A 27,559-nucleotide genomic window follows, 5' to 3' on the forward strand; every position below is an offset into this window, starting at 1 on the left:
CAGTAGTTTAGTTGGAATAGGGTCCAGTATGCAGCTTGAAGGTTTGAGGCCACACATATTTTCATCATTGTGCCAAGAGCAATAGTCCTAAAATACTTGAGTGTCTCTCTTGATCCGAGGTTCTGGCAGAGTTGTGCAGACTCAGGACAACTGAGCTTTGGAGGAATACACAGATTTAAAGAGGAGTCCGTAATTTGCTTTCTAATGATCATGATCTTTTTCTTAAAGAAGTTCATGAATTTATTACTGCTCAAGTGAAAGCCATCCTCTCTTGGGGAATGCTGCTTTTTAGTTAGCTTTGCGACAGTGTCAAAAATAAAATTAGGATTGTTCTTATTTTCCTCAATTAAGTTTGAAAAATAGGATAATCGAGCTGCAGTGAAGGCTCTTCGATACTGCATGGTACTGTCTTTCCAAACTAGTCGGTAGACTTACAATTTGGTGTGGCGCCATTTCCGTTCCAGTTTTCTAGAAGCTTGCTTCAGAGCTTGGGTATGTATACCAGGGAGCTAGTTTCTTATGACAATTGTTTTTAGTTTTTAGGGGTGCAACAGCATCTAGTATTGCGCAAGGTCAAATTGAGTTCCTCAGTTAGGTGGTTAACTGATTTTTGTCCTCTGATGTCCGTGGGTAGGCAGACAGAGTCTGGAAGGGCATCAAGGAATCTTTGGGTTGTCTGAGAATGTATAGCACGACTTTTGATGCCCCTTGGTTGGGGTCTGAGTAGATTATTTGTTGCCTTTACAAATGTAATAAAATTGTGGCAGGGTAGCCAAGTGGTTAGAGCGTTGGACTAGTAACCGGAAGGTTGCGAGTTCAAACCCCCGAGCTGACAAGGTACAAATCTGTCGTTCTGCCCCTGAACAGGCAGTTAACCCACTGTTCCCAGGCCGTCATTGAAAATAAGAATGTGTTCTTAACTGACTTGCCTGGTTAAATAAAGGTAAAATAAAAAGTGGTCCGATAGTCCAGGATTATGAGGAAAAACATTAAGATCCACAACATTTATTCCATGGGAGAAAACTAGGTCCAGAGTATGACTGTGACAGTGAGTAGGTCCAGAGACATGTTGGACAAAACCCACTGAGTCGATGATGGCTCCCAAAGCCTTTTGGAGTGGGTCTATGGACTTTTCTATGTGAATATTATAATCACCAAAAATTAGAATATTATCTGCTATGACTAGAAGGTCCGATAAGAATTCAGGGAACTCAGTGAGGAATGCTGTGTATGGCCCAGGAGGCCTGTAAACAGTAGCTATAAAAAGTGATTGAGTAAGCTGCATAGATTTCATGACTCGAAGCTCATAAGACGAAAACATATTTATTTTTTTGTAATTTGAAATTTGCTATCGTAAATGTTAGCAACACCTCCGCCTTTGCAGGATGACGGGGGATATGGTCACGAGTGTAATCAGGTGAGGCCTCATTTAACACAGTAAATGCATCAGGCTTAAGCCATGTTTCAGTCAGACCAATCACATCAAGATTATGATCAGTGATTAGTTCATTGACTATAACTGGCTTTGAAGTGAGGGATCTAACATTAAGTAGCCCTATTTTGAGATGTGAGGTATCACGATATATTTCAATAATGGCAGGAATGGAGGAGGTCTTTATCCTCGTGAGACTGCTAAGGCGAACACCGCCATGTTTAGTTTTGCCCAACCTAGGTCACGGCAAAGACACTGTCTCAATGGGGATAGCTGAGCTGAGCCGTCCTGTTTGTGGGTGAGTCCCAGAAAGAGGGCCAATTATCTACAAATTCTATCTTTTGGGAGGGGCAGAAAACAGTTTTCAACCAGCGATTGAGTTGTGAGACTCTGCTGTAGAGCTCATCACTCCCCCTAACTGGGAGGGGGCCAGATACAATTACTCAATGCCGACATATCTTTCTAGCTGATTTACACGCTGAAGCTATGTTGCGCTTGGTGACCTCTGACTGTTTCATCCTAACATCGTTGGTGCCGATGTGAATAACAATATCTCTATACTCTCTACACCTGCCAGATTTAGCTTTAGCCAGCACCATCTTCAGATTAGCCTTAACGTCAGTAGCCCTGCGCCCTGGTAAACAGTGTATGATCGCTGGATGATTCGCTTTAAGTCTGCGGGTAATGCTGCGGGTAATGGAGTCGCCAATGACTAGGGTTTTCAATTTGTCAGAGCTAATGGTGGGAGCCTTCGGCATCTCAGACCCCGTAACGGGGGGAGGAGAGACAAGAGAAGGCTCTGCCTCAGACTCTGACTCGCTGCTTAATGGGTAAAACCGGTTGAATGTTTCTGTCGGCTGAATGAGCGACACTGGTTGAGCATTCCTACAGCATTTCCATCCAGAAGCCATGAGAAAGTTGTCCGGCTGCAGGGCCCGTGCGAGGGGATTATACTAATGTTACTATCTGTACTTACTGGTGGCACAGATGCTGTTTCATCCTTTCCCTACACTGAAATTATCCTTGCCTAACGATTGCGCCTGAAGCTGGGCTTGCAGCACAGCTATCCTCGCCATAAGGCGATTGTTCTCCTGTGTATTATGAGTTGAGTGACTGCAATTAGAAGGCAACACGTAAACAAGTTGCAAGTTGTGACCGGAAATGAGGGAAATCCACTTGATTACTGCTTGAACATGTTGTTGGTAATCATGTCCTGGTAATCCGTCTGGCCCCGCAGCCTTGTGTATGTTGACCTGTTTGAAGGTCTTACTCACATCGGCTACAGAGACCGTGATCACAGAGTCGACCGGAACAGCTGATGCTCTCATGCATGCCTCAGTGTTGCTTGCCTCGAAGCGAGCATAGAAGTGATTTAGTTCGTCTGGTAGGCTCGTGTCACTGGGCAGCTCATGGCTGTGCTTCCCTTTGTAGTCTGTAATAGTGTGCAAGCCCTGCCACATAACACGAGTGTCGGAGCCGGTGTAATATGATTCAATCTTAGCCCTGTATTGAAGCTTTGCCTGTTTGATGGTTCATCGCAGGGCATAACAGGATTTCTTGTAAGCTTCCGGGTTAGAGTCCTGCACTTTAAAAGTGGCAGCTCTGCCCTTTAGTTCAGTGCGAATGTTGACTGTAATCCATGGCTTCTGGTTGAGGTATGTACGTACAGTCATTGCGGTGACGACGTCCCCAATTTTATTTATTTTATTTCACCTTTATTTAGCAAGGTAGGCAAGTTGAGAACAAGTTCTCATTTACAATTGCGACCTGGCCAAGATAAAGCAAAGCAGTTCGACACATACAACGACACAGTGTTACACATGGAGTAAAACAAACATACAGTCAATAATACAGTATAAACAAGTCTATTTACAATGTGAGCAAATGAGGTGAGATAAGGGAGGTAAAGGCTAAAAAAGGCCATGGTGGCAAAGTAAATACAATATAGCAAGTAAAACACTGGAATGGTAGATTTTTGTAATGGAAGAATCAAAATAATAGAAATAGAAATAAAAATAATGGGGTGCAAAGGAGCAAGATAAATAAATAAATTAAGTGCAGTAGGGAAAGAGGTAGTTGTTTGGGCTAAATTATAGGTGGGCTATGTACAGGTGCAGTAATCTGTGAGCTGCTCTGACAGTTGGTGCTTAAAGCTAGTGAGGGAGATAAGTGTTTCCAGTTTCCAATGCACTTATTGATAAAGCCAATGACTGATGTGGTGTACTCCTCAATGACATTGGAAGAATCCCGGAACATGTTCCAGTCTGTGATAGCAAAACAGTCCCGTACTTTAGCATCTGCTTCATCTAACTACTTTTTTATCGACCGAGTCACTGGTACTTCCTGACTTAATTTTTGCTTGTAAGCAGTTGTCAGGAGGATAGTGTTGTGGTCGGATTTACCAAATTGAGGGCGAGGGAGAGCTTTATATGCATCTCTGTGTGTGAAGTACAGGTGATCTAGAATTGTTTTCTCTCTGGTTGCACATTTAACATGTTGATAGATATTTGGTAGAACTGATTTAAGTTTTCCTGCATTAAAGTCTCCGGCCACTAGGAGCACCGCCTCTAGGGTTGCTTATTTCCTTATATAGCTGACTGAGTGCAGTCTTAGTGCCAGCATCTGTCTGTGGTGGTACGTAAACAACCACAAAAAGTATAGCTGAAAACTCTCTAGGCAAGTAGTGTGGCCTGCAATTTATCACAATATACTGTACTTCAGGTCAGCAAAATCTAGAGAATTCCTCAGATTTCGTGCACAAGCTGTTGTTTACAAATATGCACAGACCCCCTCCCCTCCTCTTACCGGAGTGTGCTGTTCTATTTTGCGGGTGCAGAGTAAATCCCGCTAGCTGAATATGCATGTCGTCATTCAGCCACTATTGCGTGAAAGATAGGATAATACAGTTTTGATGTCCCGTTGGTAGGATATTTGTGATCGTACCTCGTCCAATAATTGCACGTTGGTGAGTAAAATATAACGGCAGCTTTCCCTTCTGCGGGTCCACATGAGGCATCCCAATCTGTGACCCCTGTACCTGCGTTCCTTCCTCTTGCATATAACGGGGATGTTGGCCCTGTCGGGTGTTTGGAGAATATCCTGTGCGTCTTGCTTGTTGAAGAAAAAAATCTATCTAATCTGAGGTGAGTGATCCCTGTCCTGATATCCAGAAGCTCTTTTTTTGCCGTAAGATACGGTGGCAGAAACGTTATGTATAAAATAAATTACAAATAACGCAAAAAAAAATTGAATTGCAAAATCGGTTGGGCGCCGTTAAAACTGCTGCCATTTCTTCCGGCACCATTTTCTCTGATGTCAATGTTTGAGTGATTACACGGAAACGCAAGTAATTTCTTGTGGGAGATATGGAGTAATCATAAAATAATTTATTACAGAAAAACTAGCTGTTGAAAATATAATTATGTTTACTCATAATCATCTATCCTAAGCACCATAAAACACAGTCTCGGGACCTGGGTGGGCTTGACAAAATGTACATCTTTATGATCAAACCACCTCTTCACAGGAGTGCCAACCTAACCAATATCAGTGTCAACCTATGTGTGGGAGGTTTGCACATGCATGGCAGCCCAGCTCACATTAAAACAATGTGTAAATACACTTTAGACTAGAACCAAGATTCTATTACCCAACCCACAGGTCTATCAGCAACCCTCGCCAATCGTTAGAGTATGTGTTTGGGGTTCTAAGGCTGTGTTTACACAGGCAGCCAAATTCTGATCTTTTGTCCACTTATTGGTCTTTTGATCAATCACATCAGATATTTTTTAGATCTGATCTGATTGGTCAAAAGACCAATTACTAGGAAAAATACCAGATTTGGACTGCCTGTGTAAACACAGACTAGGTAAGACATTGTGATGGGTCCAAAAGTGAAAGAGGGAGAAAGGCCCTACTATTAATCTAACCCTAGGTATAATGAGGCTGCTTTGAAGGCTTTCAAAGGGACAAGGAACAAATGGCCCTTGTTTATGCCAGGCTTGCCGTCCAGCGGTAACCATTTCATGCCCAAGTCGGTCCATCTGCTAACTAACTACGACAGAAAACTGAGAAAGTGAAATAAACTGTAATCGAAGGAGAGCCTTTATTCGCCTCTTGAAACTAGCAATCCCGGATCCGGGAGCGTAATTATAGCCTCAAGCTCATTACCATAACGCAACGTTAACTATTCATGAAAATTGCAAATTAAATGAAATAAATATAGTGGCTCTCAAGCTTAGCCTTTTGTTAACAACACTGTCATCTCAGATTTTCAAAATATGCTTTTCAACCATAGCAAAACAAGCATTTGTGTAAGAGTATTGATAGCTAGCATAGCATGAAGCCTAGCATTCAGCAGGCAACATTTTCACAAAAACAAGAAAAGCATTCAAATAAAATAATTTACCTTTGAAGAACTTCGGATGTTTTCAATGAGGAGACTCTCAGTTAGATAGCAAATGTTCAGTTTTTCCAAAAATATTATTTGTGTAGGAGAAATCGCTCCGTTTTGTTCATCACTTTTGGCTAAGAAAAAAAACGAAAATTCAGTCATCAAAACGCCAAACTTTTTTTCCAAATTGACTCCATAATATCGACAGAAACATGGCAAACGTTGTTTAGAATCAATCATCAAGGTGTTTTTCACATATCTATTCAATGATATATCATTTGTGGAAGTTTGGTTTCCTCTCTGAATCACATGGAAAAATACATGCAGCTGGAGATTACGCACCAATTTCGACGGAGGACGCCAGGCGGACACCTGGTAAATGTGGTCTCTTATGGTCAATCTTCCAATGATATGCCTACAAATACGTCACAACGCTGCAGACACGTTGTGGAAACTACAGAAAGTGTAGGCTCGTTCCTGGCGCTTTCAAAGCCATATAAGGAGACATTGGAACACAGCGCCTCATAAATCTGGCTCACTTTCTGTTTGAAGTTTCATCTTGGTTTCGCCTGTAGCATTAGTTCTGTGGCACTCACAGACAATATCTTTGCAGTTTTGGAAACGTCAGAGTGTTTTCTTTCCAAAGCTGTCAATAATATGCATAGTTGAGCATCTTTTCGTGACAAAATATCTTGTTTAAAACGGGAACGTTTTTCATCCAAAAATGAAATACTGCCCCCAGAGTCTCAAGAGGTAAGTGACAGAGTACTTATACTGTCTGGTGAAGGCCCAATCCCTTGACGGGACGGTGGCTTCGCAGATGACAATGCTGCAATCTTTCTTGACAAGGGTATTTTATCAAGTGCAAATATTCTGCCTCCAATCAATTCTTCACCGCTTCGTCCGCTCTTACCGTCTACAGGCGGGTTCAGGAAGGAGACACTCAGTGACCTCGCTACCATAGAGGAAATTGGGAAAATATTCCAAATAAATAAAATAAGACACAGTATAGTATCTATAACAACAACATACAGTGTAGTATCGACAAAAACAGGATACAGTATAGTATCTACAACAACAAGATACAGTATAGTATCTACAATAATGAGATACAGTATAGTATCTACAGTAACAAGATACAGTAGCTTTAACAGGGACTTGCTGTATAACATGACTGCAGTATCGTAAGATTAACTTGTAATACACAAAACTGCTTTTAGAATTTCTGATCAAGTGTCGGTGACAGCAATTCACAAACTATCATATTAATCATATTAACATTATTCATGCTCAACCTTTGTCTTGCAACCTTTGCATTTACCATAAGTATTTTACATACACTGTTGTAGCTGCTAGTGCCCATCACTAGAGACACATACATATCCACCTAATAGCTTCTGATAATGCATTTTCCACACAGTAACATCGTGACAGACAGGAATACAGCAGTATATTGTCTAAATGCCTGCAGCAGTGAAAGTAAGTGATGGCTGATTCTGATCTGCAGTGTTGGTGCTAGGGAGAGCATTGTGTACACTTTAGCTCCTGGCTATAGCTTCTTTAGCTGGCTGAAGCAGGTGTAATGTATCAAGGTTTGTCAGACAGTGTACAGTGATGCGGTTTGCTGGCTCCTTAACGACTTCAGTGCTGATAAACTAGGAGAAACTGGAGTTGTTAGACTTTGAGTAAAGGTTTGTGCTGAAGTTTGGCTTTTAAACACTTTTTCCACACTGGTTTTCCCAAAACTGTATTTTTCATTACACTGTTTTAGCACTGTAACACTTGGACAACTGTAATGTTTTGCAGGAATGACCTGCAAAACGTCCTTTTAACACGCATCAATCAATCACATTTATTTTTGAAAGCCCTTTTTACATCAGCAGTTGTCACTATGTGCTTATACAGATAGCCAGCCTAAAACCCCAAAGAGCAAACAATGCAGATGTGGAAGCACAGTGGCTATGAAAAACTCCATAGAAAGGCAGGAACCTAGAGAGGAACTAGGCTCTAAGGGGTGGCTCCTCCTCTGGCTATGCCGGTTGGAGATTATAAGAGTACATGGCCACAAAGGCTAGATCATTCTTCAAGCTGTTCAAATGTTCATAGATGACCAGCAGGGTCAAATAATATAAACAGTGGTTATAGAGGGTGCAACCGCTCAGCACCTTAGGAGTAAATGTCAGTTGGCTTTTCATAGCCGAACGTTCAGAGGTCGAGACAGCAAGTGCGTGAAAGAGAGAGAGAGAGTGAGAGAAACAGAGGATCGAAACACACATACACACACACACACACACACACACACACACACACTAACACAGTAACGTATGGGATATAGCAATAAGAAAGTCAGTTGATTGTGCAGTGCAGACCATCTCCTATTACCCTTCTCAGAGTTTTAAGAATTCCATGACACAGAGAGAAATGCTTTAATGTAGAAAAATACATTTATTTGAAACAATTTCAAAATGACAGTTTCTTAACAGTAGAAATATTGAAATAAAGATGAAACGGAACAGTACTGATGATGCATGCATTTGTGCAATGAAGAGTATTACAATGGTCTGCCCTTAGAACCATAATGCATGTGGTAAAGAGGTCAATGGAACGCAGACCGTGGGGATTAGCGCACATTCAGCAAATCTGACCTAACAAAGTGGATAGTCAAACCTGCCATGATTGATATACTGTAACAGGCCCACTAAGTGGTTACTAAAGTGAGATTTGCGTATGTTTGGCCGCATAACAATTAGAAGTTTTTCCTTTTCAGGTTTGAAGAAGTGACTGCTAAAAGCTAACTCCCGTTCGTATAAGCTGGTAGCATAGCTATTATACAGAAATCGGTGGTGGTAGTCAAAGTCGTTTTTAACTGTTATGCATTTGATGGGTCACGATGAAATTCAAACAAGCATTATACTCCGATTTCCACCTCAACATAGTGTGAAATACACATACAAACAATAGCAAAAATGTAGACAAATTCCACTGACCTCATTAATGCATCTATGTACACTAAGATTTCCCTTTCCCACAATCTTATTTCCCTTTCAGATTTCATAGATAATCTTATTCAGCATTTGCAGCAAAAAAATAATCAATCCAGCTCAATAGAATCGTATGTAAAGCAACGAACACAAGAGAAAACTATTCAAACGAATGTTGCAGAATAAAATATCTACACCAATAAATAACCACACAAACTGAAACAAATGTAACAAAACCCTATTACTTTCCCTACAAACCTGCAGCAGTACAGAAAAATATATTTTCAAAACAGGTCTTGCCTCTGAAGGATGTCTGAAGAACAGCACTGTTGAATGATCGACGACCAAGGCTAAAATGTCAACGCATGTTTCCCGCTCATAGGGTAAAAGGAGCTTCGAGGCTCATGGGATGAATGGTTGTAATCCACCGTTCTAATGGCCTTACGTGCCAAAGGAAAGTCTTTCCGAAGGAATTATACATGTGGATGAACTCCGAGTGACCTTTTACCTCAGCTCGTTCAGCTTTGTCTGCCAGTGGAGGCAGTGGAGGAGTTGCCGTAGGAACTGGAGGTGGCAGAGATGACACAAAGAAAAAACACTTTAATGTTCCCGTTATCTGTCACTACGTTAATCTTTCTTTTTAATAAGTATTTGAACAAAGCCGGCGTGACATTGAGAACATTAAGATGAGTTATCAACAACAAACACAACAGGGATAGTCAGATGTGTGAGGATGACGCAATTATCGTACGTACCACAAAACAATGTGTTGCTTTGTTATGTCCTGTCAGGAAGAATGCCTCTGCAGATGGAGTTTGACAAATCATAACAATGTTAGCATGTCGCTACAGCAACAGTTTGCTATGACAACTGCTATAACAATCTTATTAGAATGTAACACCACTCTTGTTACAATGTAACAAGGGACTATATATACAGAAGCTCATGAACACACTTATATACACGATCATGGGAATCACTTTGCTTGTGCAACATTCTCTAAACATTCCCGTCCTTCTCTCGTCTCACTCTCCTGTGTGTCATCACGTGCTGACTCCAGGCACGGCAGTGTGGGATAGCTCGGCATGGTGAATTCGCTGCTTAATCATCCACCCATCTCTGCTTACTGCCAGACTGGCTACACCTGCTGCCAGGGACCTGTGCGTGACTGGATCTATCTGCTACTCCTGCTAGTGACAGCTTTCGAAGGACTGCAGTGCACAGCAGTGGAGTGGAGGAAACTAGGTACAAGATAGCATGCACACTATTGTGTGTACAGTATTTCATTACAGTAGGGAGTTCAAGTGGTGGAACTTTACTCAACAGTTGGTTTCTAACTTCTCAATGAAGCTGATGAAATGTGTTGATAGTGGGATGATTTGATAAGACTCATATGGATGGGATGGTGTTTTAAAATCATTCTTGTGTAGTTTTTACTCTAGACACCTCATCAGATGAGTGGAAAGTCACCACAATGTTGTTTTGTTCCCTTCTTGTATGGAAATAATGTTTGAGAGATAATGTTTGAGGAGATTACCATGAAACTCTATGAGAGTTGATATACTTTACAGAGAAAGAACACTCTATGAATAGATGCCAGCAAAGGACATGATCAAATACATCACTGCAAACTACCCCGAAGCTACTTGTCCTTGTCACGCTGATAGGCCTTATACAATATACTCATCAGTAATAACAACTGACATCTACAACAATGTGGGATCATCTTGATGAGTCAGACACAAATTATATCCATGGATCATAAATGGTTAATTCCACTTTTCTCGTTACATTCAAAGGGCAAACATTGGAAATAATCCCATGATGTTTATGGCTAGTGTCGTCTGTTACAAAGAGTTTAACTGTTGAGATGCAGGTAAAAATGACCACCAATTCTGTGTTTTTTTTATTTCAAGCAGGGGTGGCGTTGTGTAAACCTGGTTTGATATTTAGAAAATGATGCCCATCTTAACAGTTAAACCCTTTGTACAAGACAGATAAATTATATAGCCATAAATGAACTAAATTAATAATATGCAAGTCTTTATATATACTGTATTTAAAAATGACTGAGCTCTTTTAATTAATAGAAAATAACTATTTACAACACTTGCTTATCTACAACACATACATCTCGTCCTTAATAATAACATGCACAAGTCAAGGACCTCATTAAAAACAAAGTTGGACTCTTTCTATAAGTAACATCATTCTTTTTAACAAACTTTTAAGAACTGATAACAGGCCATGACTAGATCTCCTGTGTTCGGCATTGTATGTTTACTAGAAGCGTGTGAAAAGTAAATATACATATATTATATACAGAGCGATAACAGATATCTAAAGATAATATGGTACAATTTCAATAATATTCCCTGTTAGATCGGAGACCTAGACCTAATGGCCCATACAGACAAAAACTTGTATACCTCATGAAAACTAAAATGTTAAGAAATGTACATTACTCTCTTCATAGGTTTTGATAAAGGCTTTGAGAAAAGTCAATGAAATAAGACAATTACCGACTGAAAATTAAACCTTTCTTCATAATCCAAATTGTGTTACAGTAGGCCTATGTAGCTTATACTTGTTATTAAAACTTGTCTTATTTAGTGGATTGAGTTCCAATTTGCCGCATAGATGCTATCAGACAAGACACCCATGCACTTCAGTATAAATGAGGTCCTTAGAAAACTATTAACATTGGGGTTGTGTTTGAGAAATTACAAAAGAAACCAGAAAAGAGTGAACCCTCAAAATGGCAATACTTTAAGTCTGTACACATTTGTTGCATTCCTTCCCTGGCTTTACACGCTAGTACAGTTAGGAATCTCCCTTGTGCTCTCACAGGCATTTCCAATTCGTCCTAGGGTAGAGAGAAAAAAAACACAAGATAAGAACAACATAGGTTAGTCCACTGGTAGTAGAGGCTTTGATGTCTGCGAAACAAATACCTACCTTGACACTGATACTGCCTGTTAATTACTGGGGTTTCATTATGGTGTCTTATCAAAAGCTCTTAAGCTGTTGTTTCATATGTGGGACATTAGTGGCTGACCCATTGGTTCGTTTGTTTCCTTGTTTTCTTCTGAAGATTATCTACTCCTCCTTTTTCCTAACATTTAATTCCATGTGAAGAAACAATGTAGACTTTATAACACAATGTAGTGTATACACTGCAGGTCAAAATTCAACATTTTATACATGGAGATATGACCCATATGTGTTTTAGTCCAATAAAATTAATTTGGACAAAGTATGTGAAATATTGTTGGAAGTTCATAGTCACCAAATTAGCAATTTGCTATTCAAAAACGATTTATCAGACTATGTATGTATCTTACGTTTAACCCTGGCGTCCATCTCCTTCTCCATGACTTCTTTGGGCGTAGAGAACTCACTGAGGGTGGTCTTAGGCGTGCTGTCACTCTGGCTGACCGAACCGATCATCTCCTGCTCTTTCTCCTGGTTCACCTCCGCGTATATGTTCATCCAGGGGATTTTTCTACAGATTGGTAAATGTAGACAGACATCAGCCATGATACAGGGAATGACTATTCAATGATGGTCCGTCCCATTGGCAGCATGTATATTACACTTTTTGTTCAGAGTTGGTATGTTGACAATACTACACTGCTCAAAAAAATAAAGGGAACACTAAAATAATACATCCTAGATCCGAATGAATGAAATATTCTTATTAACTACTTTTTTCTTTACATAGTTGAATGTGCTGATGGAATGGAAATCAAATTTATCAACCCATGGAGGTCTGGATTTGGAGTCACACTCAAAATTAAAGTGGAAAACCACACTACAGGCTGATCCAACTTTGATGTAATGTTCTTAAAACAAGTCAAAATAAGGCTCAGTAGTGTGTGTGGCCTCCACATGCCTGTATGACCTCCCTACAACGCCTGGGCATGCTCCTGATGAGGTGGCGGATGGTCTCCTGAGGGATCTCCTGCCAGACCTGGACCAAAGCATCCGCCAACTCCTGGACAGTCTGTGGTGCAACGTGACGATGGTGGATGGAGCGAGACATGATGTCCCAGATGTGCTCAATTGGATTCAGGTCTGGGGAACGGGCGGGCCAGTCTATAGCATCAATGCCTTCCTCTTGCAGGAACTGCTGACACACTCCAGCCACATGAGGTCAAGCATTGTCTTGGATTAGGAGGAACCCAGGGCCAACCGCACCAGCATATGGTCTCACAAGGGGTCTGAGGATCTCATCTCGGTACCTAATGGCAGTCAGGCTACCTCTGGCGAGCACATGGAGGGCTGTGCGGCCCCCCAAAGAAATGCCACCCCACACCATGACTGACCCACCGCCAAACCGGTCATGCTGGAAGATGTTGCAGGCAGCAGAACGTTCTCCACGGCGTCTCCAGACTGTCACGTCTGTCACATGTGCTCAGTGTGAACCTGCTTTCATCTGTGAAGAGCACAGGGCGACAGTGGCGAATTTGCCAATCTTGGTGTTCTCTCGCAAATGCCAAACGTCCTACACGGTGTTGGGCTGTGAGAACAACCCCCACCTGTGGACGTCGGGCCCTCATACCACCCTCATTGAGTCTGTTTCTGACCGTTCGAGCAGACACATGCACATTTGTGGCCTGCAGGAGGTAATTTTTCAGGGCTCTGGCAGTGCTCCTCCTGCTTCTCCTCGCACAAAGGCAGAGGTAGCGGTCCTGCTGCTGGGTTGTTGCCCTCCTACGGCATGCTCTGGACACTACACTGACAGACACAGCAAACCTTCTTGCCACAGCTGGCATTGATGTGTCATCCTGGATGAGCTGCACTACCTGAGCCACTTGTGTGGGTTGTAGACTCCGTCTCATGCTACCACTAGAGTGAAAGCACCGCCAGCATTCAAAAGTGACCAAAACATCAGCCAGGAAGCATAAGAACTGAGAAGTTGTGGTCACCACCTGCAGAACCACTCCTTTATTGGGGGTGTCTTGCTAATTGCCTATAATTTCCACCTGCTGTCTATTCCATTTGCACAACAGCATGTGGAATTTATTGTCAATCAGTGTTGCTTCCTTAGTAAGACAGTTTGATTTCACAGAAGTGTGACTGACTTGAATTTACATTGTGTTGTTTAAGTGTTCCCTTAATTTTTGTTGAGCAGTGTATATTAATCCCCCTATTATCATGAAGCCACTAGATATCTAACTAAGAAAATATTAATCTTTACATCATTAAATCCCCATTTGACATCAATGTAGTGATATAAGACTGTAACCCTGATGCATATACATTTTGCCTAATCTAAGAAAAATATTTCCCCATGTATATTTATGAACAGAAATTTGTTTCATCCACTCGTACTTCAATTTCTTTCCAATTACAAGTTATTTTGTTACTTAATTGTTTTGCTTTGTCGTGTGTGACATTTCAATAAATCTGTTTTTTCTTTAGATTAATGCGGGAATTTCCATATCCATAATTGATGCGTTTTCAGCAGACTTTTCCATGAGAATCATTTTAATAATTCAGCTACTAATAGCCAAAGTATGGCAACAGCATATTAAGCAATTGAATGATAGTTTTCTTAACATAACATCACTGATTCACACACGTGCCTCATGCATCCAAATCACTCTAAATCTGTTTACTGCATCTACAGTATAAAGGAAATTTGAAAAGTTACTTCAAAGAAACGTCATTAGTTAATTGTTGGTTGATGCAGGCCCTACCAATCTGTGCATTATTAATGATGATAGCAGGTTATCCAAGCAGTGCTGCGATACAGTGTTCAAAGATATAATCATAAAGTACTGTACATACGTACCTCTTGAATTTGTAGATGAGAAACACTGCTAAACCAAGGAATACTGCTGACAGGAGCATCAGCATGGCTGAACTGCTGTGTCTCGGGATGGAATCCACCAATGGTGCTGTAACAGAGGGTGGTGGACGATGAACGTTAAACATAACAAGAACAGACCAACACAATAAAGGCTAATCTGGGAATGCCTCGGAGATTTACTTGCTTCATTGCCAATATTGATCCTATACTGTATGATATTGTATCACTAATAACACCCATGGAGTACGGTTGAGATATATATTTGGCTTCAAAATAGTCTGCTACAGTAGGGCTACATACAGTCAATGAATATGCTTTACTTGAATCCATTTGTTGATTCAAGTAAATTAATCTGGCTATGTATTATGGGTCGATCCAAGGCAATGATAGTGCATTTTTAATATCCCAAATTTAAAAGGCTGTGATTGCATGTAATTACCTTTTCTCCAACTAAAAGACATTGGCTTTAAACAAGCACAGCAGCATTTATATTTAGATGTAAATGCTAAATTGTGGTTAAAACAAGCCTTTTACAACTGTCACAAATGAAGTGCAACACAGCAACACTTACTGTGGAATAAACTGGAAGTATGTGGTGCTGATTATACTATTTAACACCTCTCTCTGTGGTATTACACACCCTTGACACACAAACACACACACACACACACACACACACACCCACACTTTATGGTCCAGCACCCGCAGACCTGCTTGTGTATACCTAGTCCTTTAAGCCACAGACTGCCAGCTCAAGGCTATGCGTTCTCACTGGGATTATGTGGCTTATAGAACCGTCAGAATATGTACTATTAGACCTGTCAAACCTGGCAAATCCTCTCTCCAACCTCCACCTCCGCCCTTACAGAGAAAACAACATGTGAAGAGTTCCAAGAAGTTACATTTTACGTGAAATTATCTGATTTTCCACACGTGAAATCATGTGGACTTTCCTTAAGGGCACTTCCAACTTTAACCCTCAACTCTTCCATGTGGACCCAGCTGCTGTCGTACGTGTGGTGTTGTATGAGTATATACTGTAGTAGAAGGCTGGACTAATGGTCTCTATCCATCCAATGTGAAAGAGGATTTTGTTGTTGTTTTGGGGTGGACGCTGGTAAAGCATTTTAATTGCAGCCAAGAGTAGTTATTTGTTTGTCTCATTTTGAGCCAATACTCCAACTGGTGTAATGTTGATTATTCTTAGGCGATTCTGATTTTTGCATGCATTGTGAAACAAACTTCTCTTTTTTTGTCATTTTCGCAAGGACTGAAAAATACTCAACAAAATTTTACTCAGTGCAACACTCATTTTGTGGTTGGATGGTTGTTCAAGACAGTGAACAGATGTTGGGCGACTTGATGGTAGATATAAAATATCAATTGTCTCAAGGAGTTCCACTTAAAATAAAATCCATTCTCCCTTTCCTCCCACGTCCTCCTCCAATCTTTCTACATCCAAGATGGTGACAAACATATAAGGCATTCTAAATAGAGAACAAAAAATGTGTTTGGTTTATGCTATACAAATATGCAGACGTTAGCTCCAGTAAATGACATTGCATTTATGACATCACAAAAAGAAACAAGCACAGATGAAAAACAGGAGAATATGTCGAGAAAATAATGATTTTTCATGCAAGTACATGCAGTTAATATATTTAATTATCTTGATACTAACTTATTTCCTTACCCAAAGTTAGCTGTGTTATGTACACAATTACTCTTGCTCCTGGCTTTAGCTCAAACTCCACCAGATTCTGGTTCAGAGCGCTGGCAAGTATCTCAGAGATCTGTTGAAGTAGATGGAAGAAGAATCATTTAGTCAAACAATTATCACCCTTTACAGCTCTTTCAATTCACACACACTGCATAATTAAATAGCATTTGCTGTTTCGTCATGACACCCACCACATTGGTTCAGTTGTATCAATTGTCGGACTAGAAGTATAAAATTAATGTCTGCATGTGTGTGTCATTTCAGCCATGACAATGCATTTATCCTATTGTGTGAATTGGCATGAAGGATTGGAAACAATTTGTCATACTTGCCATGACAGAATTACAATGACACTCAAAATGTCATTGTCCAATCTAACTATCCCATACCTGCTCTAGCTCCTTCTCGCTCTTTTTCCGGCCCTCTGATTGGTTCTTGTGTGGTAACAGGAAGAGCTCAGCGGCCGTTGGCACACCTGGAAACACTGCAACCAATAGCTGATCCTCTGGAAAGTCTGACACCTGTTGACAATGGACAATACTGTTGAAATATGTTCATACTTGTATGGTATTCTTAGTCTACAGTAAAAAAACTGCCCTTAGATTATATACATATTTTTGAAATCAAAGGAGAGGGAGGTGACTATGAAAAAGATTTGGGCTTGACCAAGATGTGTTAATAACCAATACAACCTCCATGTAAACAATGCTACAATCTGTCACCAAACCAATAGATGACAAGTCAGCATAAATACTACTTTTCTTTTTTGGTAACACTTTATTTGACACCTAGCATCATAATAAGTTAGTATCCAGTTTCAACTGTTCTGCCTTACTATTATTCAACCATGCTGGTCATTTATGAACATTTGAACATCTTGGCCACGTTCTGTTATAATCTCCACCCGGCACAGCCAGAAGAGGACTGGCCACCCCACATATGCTCTCTCTAATTCTCTCTTTCTTTCTCTCTCTCGGAGGACCTGAGCCCTAGGACCGTGCCCCAGGACTACCTGACATGATGGCTCCTTTTTGTCCCCAGTCCACCTGACTGTGCTGCTGCTCCAGTTTCAACTGTTCTGCCTTATTATTATTCGACCATGCTGGTCATTTATGAACATTTGAACATCTTGGTCATGTTCTGTTATAATCTCTACCCGGCACAGCCAGAAGAGGACTGGCCACCCCACATAGCCCGGTTCCTCTCTAGGTTTCTTCCTAGGTTTTGGCCTTTCTAGGGAGTTTTTCCTAGCCACCGTGCTTTTACACCTGCATTGTTTGCTGTTTGGGGTTTTAGGCTGGGTTTCTGTACAGCACTTTGAGATATCAGCTGATGTACGAAGGGCTATATAAATACATTTGATTTGATTTGATAACACGTTATGACACGGTTTTAACCATATGTCATAACAGTTGACATAACATTGTCACTGTTATGACACATATATTTAGACAAGTTGTGACATACAGTGCTAGTCAAATGTTTGGACACACCTACTCTTTCAAGGGTTTTTCATTGTAGAACAGTAGTGAATACATCAACACTATGAAATAACACATCTGGAATCATGTAGTAACCAAAAAAGTGTTAAACAAATCCAAATATATTCACATTTTAGATGCTTCAAAGTAGCCACCCTTTGCATTGATGACAGCTTTGCACATTTTTGGCATTCTCTCAACCAGCGTCATGAGGTAGTCACATGGAATGCATTTCAATTAACATTAACCTTGTTTAAAGTTAATTTATGGAATTTCTTTCCTTCCTAATGCGTTCGAGTCAATACGTTGTGTTGTGCCAAGGGAGGGTTGGTGTACAGAAGATAGCCCTGTCATCAAGGCAAAGGGTGGCTACTTAAAAAAATCTCAAATCTCAAATATATTTTGATTTGTTAAACACTTTTTTGGTCACTACATGATTCCATATGTGCTATTTCATAGTTTTGATCTCTTCACTATTATTCTACAATGTAGAAAATAGTACAAATCAAGAAAAACTGTGTCCACATTTTTGACTGGTATTGTATATTACAATATTTTATGGTTGGTTATGACATCTATGTAAGAGTGTTAAAGAGCACACAAAAAAACTACCACACAAGGCAGACCAATCCATTCTACTTGTAAATAGTATGTTATATAACAATTCTTAAATTGTCCATTTTATTAATTGTACAGACATTGATGCCAAATGCCTAGCCCAATGCTCTGCCACTGATGACTGGGATGAAAACAGGAGAAGGACAAAACACCCTCTTTATTACTGGCGGTTATGTATGTAATAGGCCTATCTGGCTTATATTATTACCCTTACAACAACAGAAATGTTCCAGATGTTGGAATCAAACTTAGTTTGTTCACAACATTATATACATGTATATGTCGCGGGTACCACTAGGGGGAGACAATCAAACTGTTAAATGCAGTGCGAGCCTCATACGTTGGAAGAAGAGAAGCAGGAAGGGAAGCCCAGTGGAAACATGGAGAAAGGAAAAAGGAAGCTTCTTGGCAGGGAAGAAATAAATAATAAATAATGTAATTTAGAGATACAGTGGGGCAAAAAATAATTTAGTCAGCCACCAATTGTGCAAGTTCTCCCACTTAAAAAGATGAGAGAGGCCTGTAATTTTCATCAAAGGTACAAAGAAAAACAAATTCAGAAAATCACATTGTAGGATTTTTAATTAATTTATTTGCAAATTATGGTAGAAAATAAGTATTTGGTCAATAACAAAAGTTTATCTCAATACTTTGTTATATAGCCTTTGTTGGCAATGACAGAGGTCAAACGATTTCTGTAAGTCTTCACAAGGTTTTCACACACCGTTGCTGGTATTTTGGCCCATTCCTCAAAGCAGATCCCCTCTAGAGCAGTGATGTTTTGGGGCTGTTGCTGGGCAACACGGACTTTCAACTCCCTCCAAAGATTTTCTATGGGGTTGAGATCTGGAGACTGGCTAGGCCACTCCAGGACCTTGAAATGCTTCTTACGAAGCCACTCCTTCGTTGTCCGGGTGGTGTGTTTGGGATCATGCTGAAAGACCCAGCCACGTTTCATCTTCAATGCCCTTGCTGATGGAAGGGGGTTTTCACTCAAAATCTCACGATACATGGCCCATTCATTCTTTCCTTTGCACGGATCAGACGTCTTGGTCCCTTTGCAGAAAAAAAGCCTGAAAGCATGATGCTTCCACCCCCATGCTTCACAGTAGGTATGGTGTTCTTTGGATGCAACTCAGCATTATTTGTCCTCCAAACATGACGAGTTGAGTTTTTACCAAAAAGTTGTATTTTGGTTTCATCTGACCATATGACATTCTCCCAATCTTCTTCTGGATCATCCAAATGCTCTCTAGCAAACTTCAGACGGGCCTGGACATGTACTGGATTAAGCAGGTCCCAGCTCTCTGCAGGTCATTCACTAGGTCCCCCCGTGTGGTTCTGGGATTTTTGCTCACCGCTCTTGTGATCATTTTGACCCCACGGGGTGAGATCTTGCGTGGAGCCCCAGATCGAGGGAGACTATCAGTGGTCTTGTATGTCTTCCATTTCCTAATAATTGCTCCCACAGTTGATTTCTTCAAACCAAGCTGCTTTCCTATTGCAGATTCAGTCTTCCCAGCCTGGTGCAGGTCTACAATTTTGTTTCTGTTGTCCTTTGACAGCTCTTTGGTCTTGGCCATAGTGGAGTTTGGAGTGTGACTGTTTGAGGTTGTGGACAGGTATATTTTATACTGATAACAAGTTCAAACAGGTACCATTAATACAGGTAACGAGTGGAGGACAGAGGAGCCTCTTAAAGAAGAAATCTGTGAGAGCCAGAAATCTTGCTTGTGTGTAGGTGACCAAATACTTATTTTCCACCATAATTTGCAAATAAATTCATTAAAAATCCTACAATGTGATTTTCTGGATTTTTTTTCTCATTTTGTCTGTCATAGTTGAAGTGTTCCTATGATGAAAATAACAGGCCTCTCTCATCTTTTTAAGTGGGAGAACTTGCACAATTGGTGGCTGACTAAATACTTTTTTGCCCCACTGTAAATCCTTTGATGTTGTTGTTGTACTGAATTCTTTACGATCATGTATTTTGTCCTCATATAACTTATGAAAATACACATTATACATCCTATGTTACTCTACTTGGACTAAGAAAATACACTTTATGACAGTGTCAAGAAGCATTATGGCCATCTTTGTCACTTTACTTGGACTAAGAAAATGTACTTTGACACTCAAGAAGCATTATGACCATCATAATGATATAAAACAGATAAGGGCATGTACATGATAGACCTATGTCAGACATCAGTCACAAAGAGGGTGTCTTGGCCTACTTCTGAAATCTGATCCTGCATTCATCCCAGTCCAGAGCAACAGTGCATTGGGGTAGGTACATGTCTGACATCAATGTGTGGGCAATTTTAGAAAATGCAATATAACATAAATATATGGTTTGCTTTGTGTGGTGGGTTTTGTGGGTTTAGACACTCTTGTGTAGATGTCATAACCAGCCTTAAAATAACACAATGTCACAACAGTTTAAGACAAGTTGTTTTAGCTTTAATGACAAACTATGACATGACTATGACTGTGACATAACATGATATGATCCTAGGTGTTAAATAATGTGTTGAACCTTTTTCAATCCAAATTCAACCTCCATGTTTTTGCAAAAAGTGTATTTCTTTCTTGATGAGAAGAGCATGTCTTGCAAAACAACTGTTTTTCCATGACTTCAAAATAGCTACTACTAAATGTTTTTCTTCATAATGTCCTTTATCCACTTTAGATTTCCAGCTAGGCACAGGGTTCCAACCAGAAATCAGTGTTCATTTAAAAAGCCACTCATGTTTGTATGGGTACTCTATTTGGTTACTGGCGGACAATGGAGTGGCGTAGTCGGTGAGTCACATACACTTAATGCACATCAATTATCAGGCCTTAAAATCACTATTTGAGTAGAAAAGTAGTGGACAAATATAGAGCAAATGAATGACATGCAATGAGGGGAAAGAGGTATGGAATAGCAGAAGGAATGGGAGATGGAAGGGGATAGGATACAATAGCACCTGTAAAAATCAATACACTCAGCACAAATGTTCTTTTTGCGATCACTCATTACTCTAAAAAGCCTTCGGGCTCTGTGTGCTTAGGTAGCGCTGGCATTTTGTGCCCCCAAAACTCATTTTCTGGAGTGAAAAATCTGATCTGGGTTAAGGGAGGAGAGTGGGTGAGTCAGACTGAATCAGATGAGTGAGTGTTTTGTAGGGAACTTTGTCCATGCCCAAATTTGGCTGAAACACCACCTTTTCAAGACTGTATCTTGTCGCTTTAATATTTTAACAGCAAACACATTTGGAGCGGCTTCCTCACAATATTACTGTATGCAAAGCTAAATAAATAAGATGAAACAGTGGTTGATTACTAATTACTATTGTAAACACACCAAGACGTGGATTCTGTTTCTCATTCGTCATGAACTTGACAATATTGGGTTATACTATTTTCATAACCCCTACCATAGTGCATTATTTCCAACAATGTTGTTATAAATATGTTATGATGATTCACCTATATCTATGATTTTATTCTGTGAAGTCAAGTACAGTCGTTACCCAGGGGAGGGGGAGAGAGGACATGTTAAACTCTTTCACCACACTGATAGATGCATTAACAGCTGGTGGTGAAACCAGGGGGGGCTTCCGCGAAACATAGAAAATGATATGAATTTGCCGACAGTCACTGTCTGGAACTTGAGAGTGAGCCTTCGACATCTTCCATGTTCCACAGGGGGAGGAAAGAAGAAGCCAGAGAAAGCAGAGATGGAATGATTCTGGAAAATAACTTGAAAATAGCCTCTATTACTGAACTCCCCATTCAAACCTCTATTAGGCATTGGGTTGGACTCAGCTGAGGAGCAACAGTGCATCCCTGCCTGACTCTCACTATTGTCAACCGTAGAGCTGTACTGTAGTACGGCAACACTGCAGTTTAATGGACCCTGACTTTAATTGCAATTTTGCTGAACCTTCTCCTTTTCCTCATTGTGAGGAGTTGTTTACCTTGACACAACAGAATATGTTTCATTTTGAGGGTGAACTGAACGTGAACCGCAGAAAATTCAAAAAAATAAATTAAGGTAAAAATTTGAATAACACTTTGTATGACGATTTCTGCACAATATCTCGGCTATGAACCCTATGACAACGCTAGCAGTACATAGACCAATAGGCCTTAATATGATTTTCTTTTAGAGAAAGGGTGAAAGAGATGAAATGAGGATTAAACTGTGTATGGAGGAGCACATGACACATGGACTAGTTCGTGTTCATAAACTCATTAGATACCGTAAAATGTATGTTGGTCCTAAAAGGTTGTATAACAAAACCTTCTGTATGACAAGTGGTGCTGTAACCCCCTATTGCTGTAAATCCCAATTGAGGCTAGCAATTAATAGCCAAAGCTAGATATATAACTGTAACTGAGTGTGCCCCTCTGTTTAACACAATTCAATTGGCTGGTGCTATACTATACTGCCATGAACATAGTATGTGGCTCCCAGAATGCCAGGTGATAAGGTGCACTTTATCCCTCACAATGCTTCACCCTGTCCTTCATCACAGTAGCTCCCTCCACTGGCTCTCAGACTAACTCGCCTGAGGCGCCTCTCATGTCAAATCAACTGTGGAGTTGGTGAAAACACAGAGAGACCACAATTATCACACTAAAGACCTAAACCAATACACAAAGTGGAAGAACAACACACTTAAATATGACATATCAGCGCTAGCTCTCTTCCAAAGATACTACGCACATCCAATGTCACGATAATGCCTAGATCTCCTTCCTTCCAGGCTAATTCCCGAAAAATACATTTCATTGCTACAACTTCTGTTTGTGCTAATAAAGCTGCCTCGAGGGGGGAAGAAGAAGCCGAGACTCTCGCACCTGTGTGATAACAAATCATAGGACAGCCCGAGGGTGAATGCCAAAGCGTCTGAGAGGATAGGAAGAGACAAGATAGAGAGAGAGAAAAAGAGAGATGGAAGGAATTCACACTTACTTGGAGCAGAGCCTTCTTAATGACTCTCCCCACATCCTGTCTCCACTCGGGGACATCAGGGTTGTACTCGTCCAGGTTAGGGGAGAAAGACAAAAGCAGAGATTTGAAGAAATCTGTCAGAAAGAGAGAGAGACCCAGGGGAGAAACAGAAACAGACCGTTAATTCAGCTCCTGATCTCGGTGAATTATTCTCAAGGTATCCTGTCCATTCCTCACTGTCCTTTGTTCTGGTTGTGTCCCTCTAACTGTCTTCTGATGGGTGGGAAAGCTGACAGAGATTTTGGTGTGTGTGCGTACAGTATGCATGTGCTCATGTTTTGACAAGAGGAGTTGATTGCTTGCACAAGTGATTTCTTAGATAATTGGGGAAATGTCCCCTTTCGCATATCCTGACATATCCAAATGTAAAGTATCCTCAAACGTAGCATACAAAGTCAGATGCCTGCTAGATGTGCTAATTGGCATTACATCAAGCTGAATAATTTGAATAAGGTGATCAGAGAGAGAGAGAGTACTGATCCTTACCTTGGACTGCTATCGTCTTAGTGTCTTGCAGTATGGCGTTGGCTGAAGACACTTGGACCGTAACAGTGTTCATTCCCTCGCTGGTGAAGGTATACGAGATGCTCCCATCTAAGCTGATCACCGGCTGGAGGAAGAAGGAACATGGACAAAATGGATGATCACACTTTGATCAGGTAATAATCCCTTCACCTAAAACACTTACCTAAAACCCCGGAACATGAAAGAAACCCATTTCAGATGATAACAACTTCTCCTTGAACTTCTCACTAAGAGTAGTTGGAGCTTCTGACTTGAGTAAAACCCTACAAAAAACATTCTCCACATAAGACCTAGAAACAATGCAGCTAAGGTAATAACTCATGACAAACTAATAACATTTACATTTAAGTCATTTAGCAGACGCTCTTATCCAGAGCGACTTACAAATTGGTGCATTCACCTTATGACATCCAGTAGAACAGTCACTTTACAATAGTGCATCTAAATCTTAAAGGGGGGTGAGAAGGATTACTTATCCTATCCTAGGTATTCCTTAAAGAGGTGGGGTTTCAGGTGTCTCCGGAAGGTGGTGATTGACTCCGCTGTCCTAGCGTCGTGAGGGAGTTTGTTCCACCATTGGGGGGCCAGAGCAGCGAACAGTTTTGACTGGGCTGAGCGGGAACTGTACTTCCTCAGTGGTAGGGAGGCGAGCAGGCCAGAGTTGGATGAACGCAGTGCCCTTGTTTGGGTGTAGGGCCTGATCAGAGCCTGGAGGTACTGAGGTGCCGTTCCCCTCACAGCTCCGTAGGCAAGCACCATGGTCTTGTAGCGGATGCGAGCTTCAACTGGAAGCCAGTGGAGAGAGCGGAGGAGCGGGGTGACGTGAGAGAACTTGGGAAGGTTGAACACCAGACGGGCTGCGGCGTTCTGGATGAGTTGTAGGGGTTTAATGGCACAGGCAGGGAGCCCAGCCAACAGCGAGTTGCAGTAATCCAGACGGGAGATGACAAGTGCCTGGATTAGGACCTGCGCCGCTTCCTGTGTGAGGCAGGGTCGTACTCTGCGGATGTTGTAGAGCATGAACCTACAGGAACGGGCCACCGCCTTGATGTTAGTTGAGAACGACAGGGTGTTGTCCAGGATCACGCCAAGGTTCTTAGCGCTCTGGGAGGAGGACACAATGGAGTTGTCAACCGTGATGGCGAGATCATGGAACGGGCAGTCCTTCCCCGGGAGGAAGAGCAGCTCCGTCTTGCCGAGGTTCAGCTTGAGGTGGTGATCCGTCATCCACACTGATATGTCTGCCAGACATGCAGAGATGCGATTCGCCACCTGGTCATCAGAAGGGGGAAAGGAGAAGATTAATTGTGTGTCGTCTGCATAGCAATGATAGGAGAGACCATGTGAGGTTATGACAGAGCCAAGTGACTTGGTGTATAGCGAGAATAGGAGAGGGCCTAGAACAGAGCCCTGGGGGACACCAGTGGTGAGAGCGCGTGGTGAGGAGACAGATTCTCGCCACGCCACCTGGTAGGAGCGACCTGTCAGGTAGGACGCAATCCAAGCGTGGGCCGCGCCGGAGATGCCCAACTCGGAGAGGGTGGAGAGGAGGATCTGATGGTTCACAGTATCGAAGGCAGCCGATAGGTCTAGAAGGATGAGAGCAGAGTTAGCTTTAGCAGTGCGGAGCGCCTCCGTGATGCAGAGAAGAGCAGTCTCAGTTGAATGACTAGTCTTGAAACCTGACTGATTTGGATCAAGAAGGTCATTCTGAGAGAGATAGCGGTAGAGCTGGCCAAGGACGGCACGTTCAAGAGTTTTGGAGAGAAAAGAAAAAAGGGATACTGGTCTGTAGTTGTTGACATCGGAGGGATCGAGTGTAGGTTTTTTCAGAAGGGGTGCAACTCTCGCTCTCTTGAGGACGGAAGGGACGTAGCCAGCGGTCAGGGATGAGTTGATGAGCGAGGTGAGGTAAGGGAGAAGGTCTCCGGAAATGGTCTGGAGAAGAGAGGAGGGGATAGGATCAAGCGGGCAGGTTGTTGGGCGGCCGGCCGTCACAAGACGCAAGATTTCATCTGGAGAGAGAGGGGAGAAAGAGGTCAGAGCACAGGGTAGGGCAGTGTGAGCAGAACCAGCGGTGTCGTTTGACTTAGCAAACGAGGATCGGATGTCGTCAACCTTCTTTTCAAAATGGTTGACGAAGTCATCTGCAGAGAGGGAGGAGCGGGGGGAGGGGGAGGAGGATTCAGGAGGGAGGAGAAGGTGGCAAAGAGCTTCCTAGGGTTAGAGGCAGATGCTTGGAATTTAGAGTGGTAGAAAATGGCTTTAGCAGCAGAGACAGAGGAGGAAAATGTAGAGAGGAGGGAGTGAAAGGATGCCAGGTCCGCAGGGAGGCGAGTTTTCCTCCATTTCCGCTCGGCTGCCCGGAGCCCTGTTCTGTGAGCTCGCAAAGAGTCATCGAGCCACGGGGCGGGAGGGGAGGACCGAGCCGGCCTGGAGGATAGGGGACATAGAGAGTCAAAGGATGCAGAAAGGGAGGAGAGGAGGGCTGAGGAGGCAGAATCAGGAGATAGGTTGGAGAAGGTTTGAGCAGAGGGAAGAGATAATAGGATGGAAGAGGAGAGAGTAGCGGGGGAGAGAGAGCGAAGGTTGGGACGGTGCGATACCATCCGAGTAGGGGCAGTGTGGGAGGTGTTAGATGAGAGCGAGAGGGAAAAGGATACAAGGTAGTGGTCGGAGACTTGGAGGGGAGTTGCAATGAGGTTAGTGGAAGAACAGCATCTAGTAAAGATGAGGTCGAGCGTATTGCCTGCCTTGTGAGTAGGGGGGGAAGGTGAGAGGGTGAGGTCAAAAGAGGAGAGGAGTGGAAAGAAGGAGGCAGAGAGGAATGAGTCAGAGGTAGACGTGGGGAGGTTAAAGTCGCCCAGCACTGTGAGAGGTGAGCCGTCCTCAGGAAAGGAGCTTATCAAGGTATCAAGCTCATTGATGAACTCTCCGAGGGAACCTGGAGGGCGATAAATGATAAGGATGTTAAGCTTGAAAGGGCTGGTAACTGTGACAGCATGGAATTCAAAGGAGGCGATAGACAGATGGGTAAGGGGAGAAAGAGAGAATGACCACTTGGGAGAGATGAGGATCCCGGTGCCACCACCCCGCTGACCAGAAGCTCTCGGGTGTGCGAGAACACGTGGGCGGACGAAGAGAGAGCAGTAGGAGTAGCAGTGTTGTCTGTGGTGATCCATGTTTCCGTCAGTGCCAAGAAGTCGAGGGACTGGAGGGAGGCATAGGCTGAGATGAACTCTGCCTTGTTGGCCGCAGATCGGCAGTTCCAGAGGCTACCGGAGACCTGGAACTCCACGTGGGTCGTGCGCGCTGGGACCACCAGATTAGGGTGGCCGCGGCCACGCGGTGTGGAGCGTTCGTATGGTCTGTGCAGAGAGGAGAGAACAGGGATAGACAGACACATAGTTGACAGGCTACAGAAGAGGCTACGCTAATGCAAAGGAGATTGGAATGACAAGTGGACTACACGTCTCGAATGTTCAGAAAGTTAAACTTACGTAGCAAGAATCTTATTGACTAAAATGATTAAAATGATACAGTACTGCTGAAGTAGGCTAGCTGGGAGTGGCTGCGTTGTTGACAC

The 27,559-nt window shown here is 42.1% G+C and overlaps 1 protein-coding gene across 2 annotated transcripts in view; it reads right to left on the reverse strand.

Annotated features, from left to right (window-relative positions):
• Positions 1-10,864: 10,864 nt before the first annotated feature.
• Positions 10,865-27,559, reverse strand: part of LOC118389324 (VPS10 domain-containing receptor SorCS3-like) — a 221,716-nt gene continuing 205,021 nt past the window's right edge. For both annotated transcript variants that reach the window (XM_052527778.1, XM_052527779.1), the window contains 7 exons: positions 23,935-24,058; positions 23,410-23,522; positions 16,734-16,865; positions 16,318-16,417; positions 14,607-14,712; positions 12,151-12,311; positions 10,865-11,672 (listed from right to left, as the gene is read on the reverse strand). In XM_052527778.1, the coding sequence (XP_052383738.1) occupies positions 11,614-11,672; positions 12,151-12,311; positions 14,607-14,712; positions 16,318-16,417; positions 16,734-16,865; positions 23,410-23,522; positions 23,935-24,058 (795 nt within the window). In that variant the 3' untranslated portion in view covers positions 10,865-11,613. The remainder of the gene's footprint in view (positions 11,673-12,150; positions 12,312-14,606; positions 14,713-16,317; positions 16,418-16,733; positions 16,866-23,409; positions 23,523-23,934; positions 24,059-27,559) is intronic.

This window comes from Oncorhynchus keta, chromosome 10 (genome assembly GCF_023373465.1).
Source record: "Oncorhynchus keta strain PuntledgeMale-10-30-2019 chromosome 10, Oket_V2, whole genome shotgun sequence".
Lineage (NCBI taxonomy): Eukaryota > Metazoa > Chordata > Actinopteri > Salmoniformes > Salmonidae > Oncorhynchus > Oncorhynchus keta.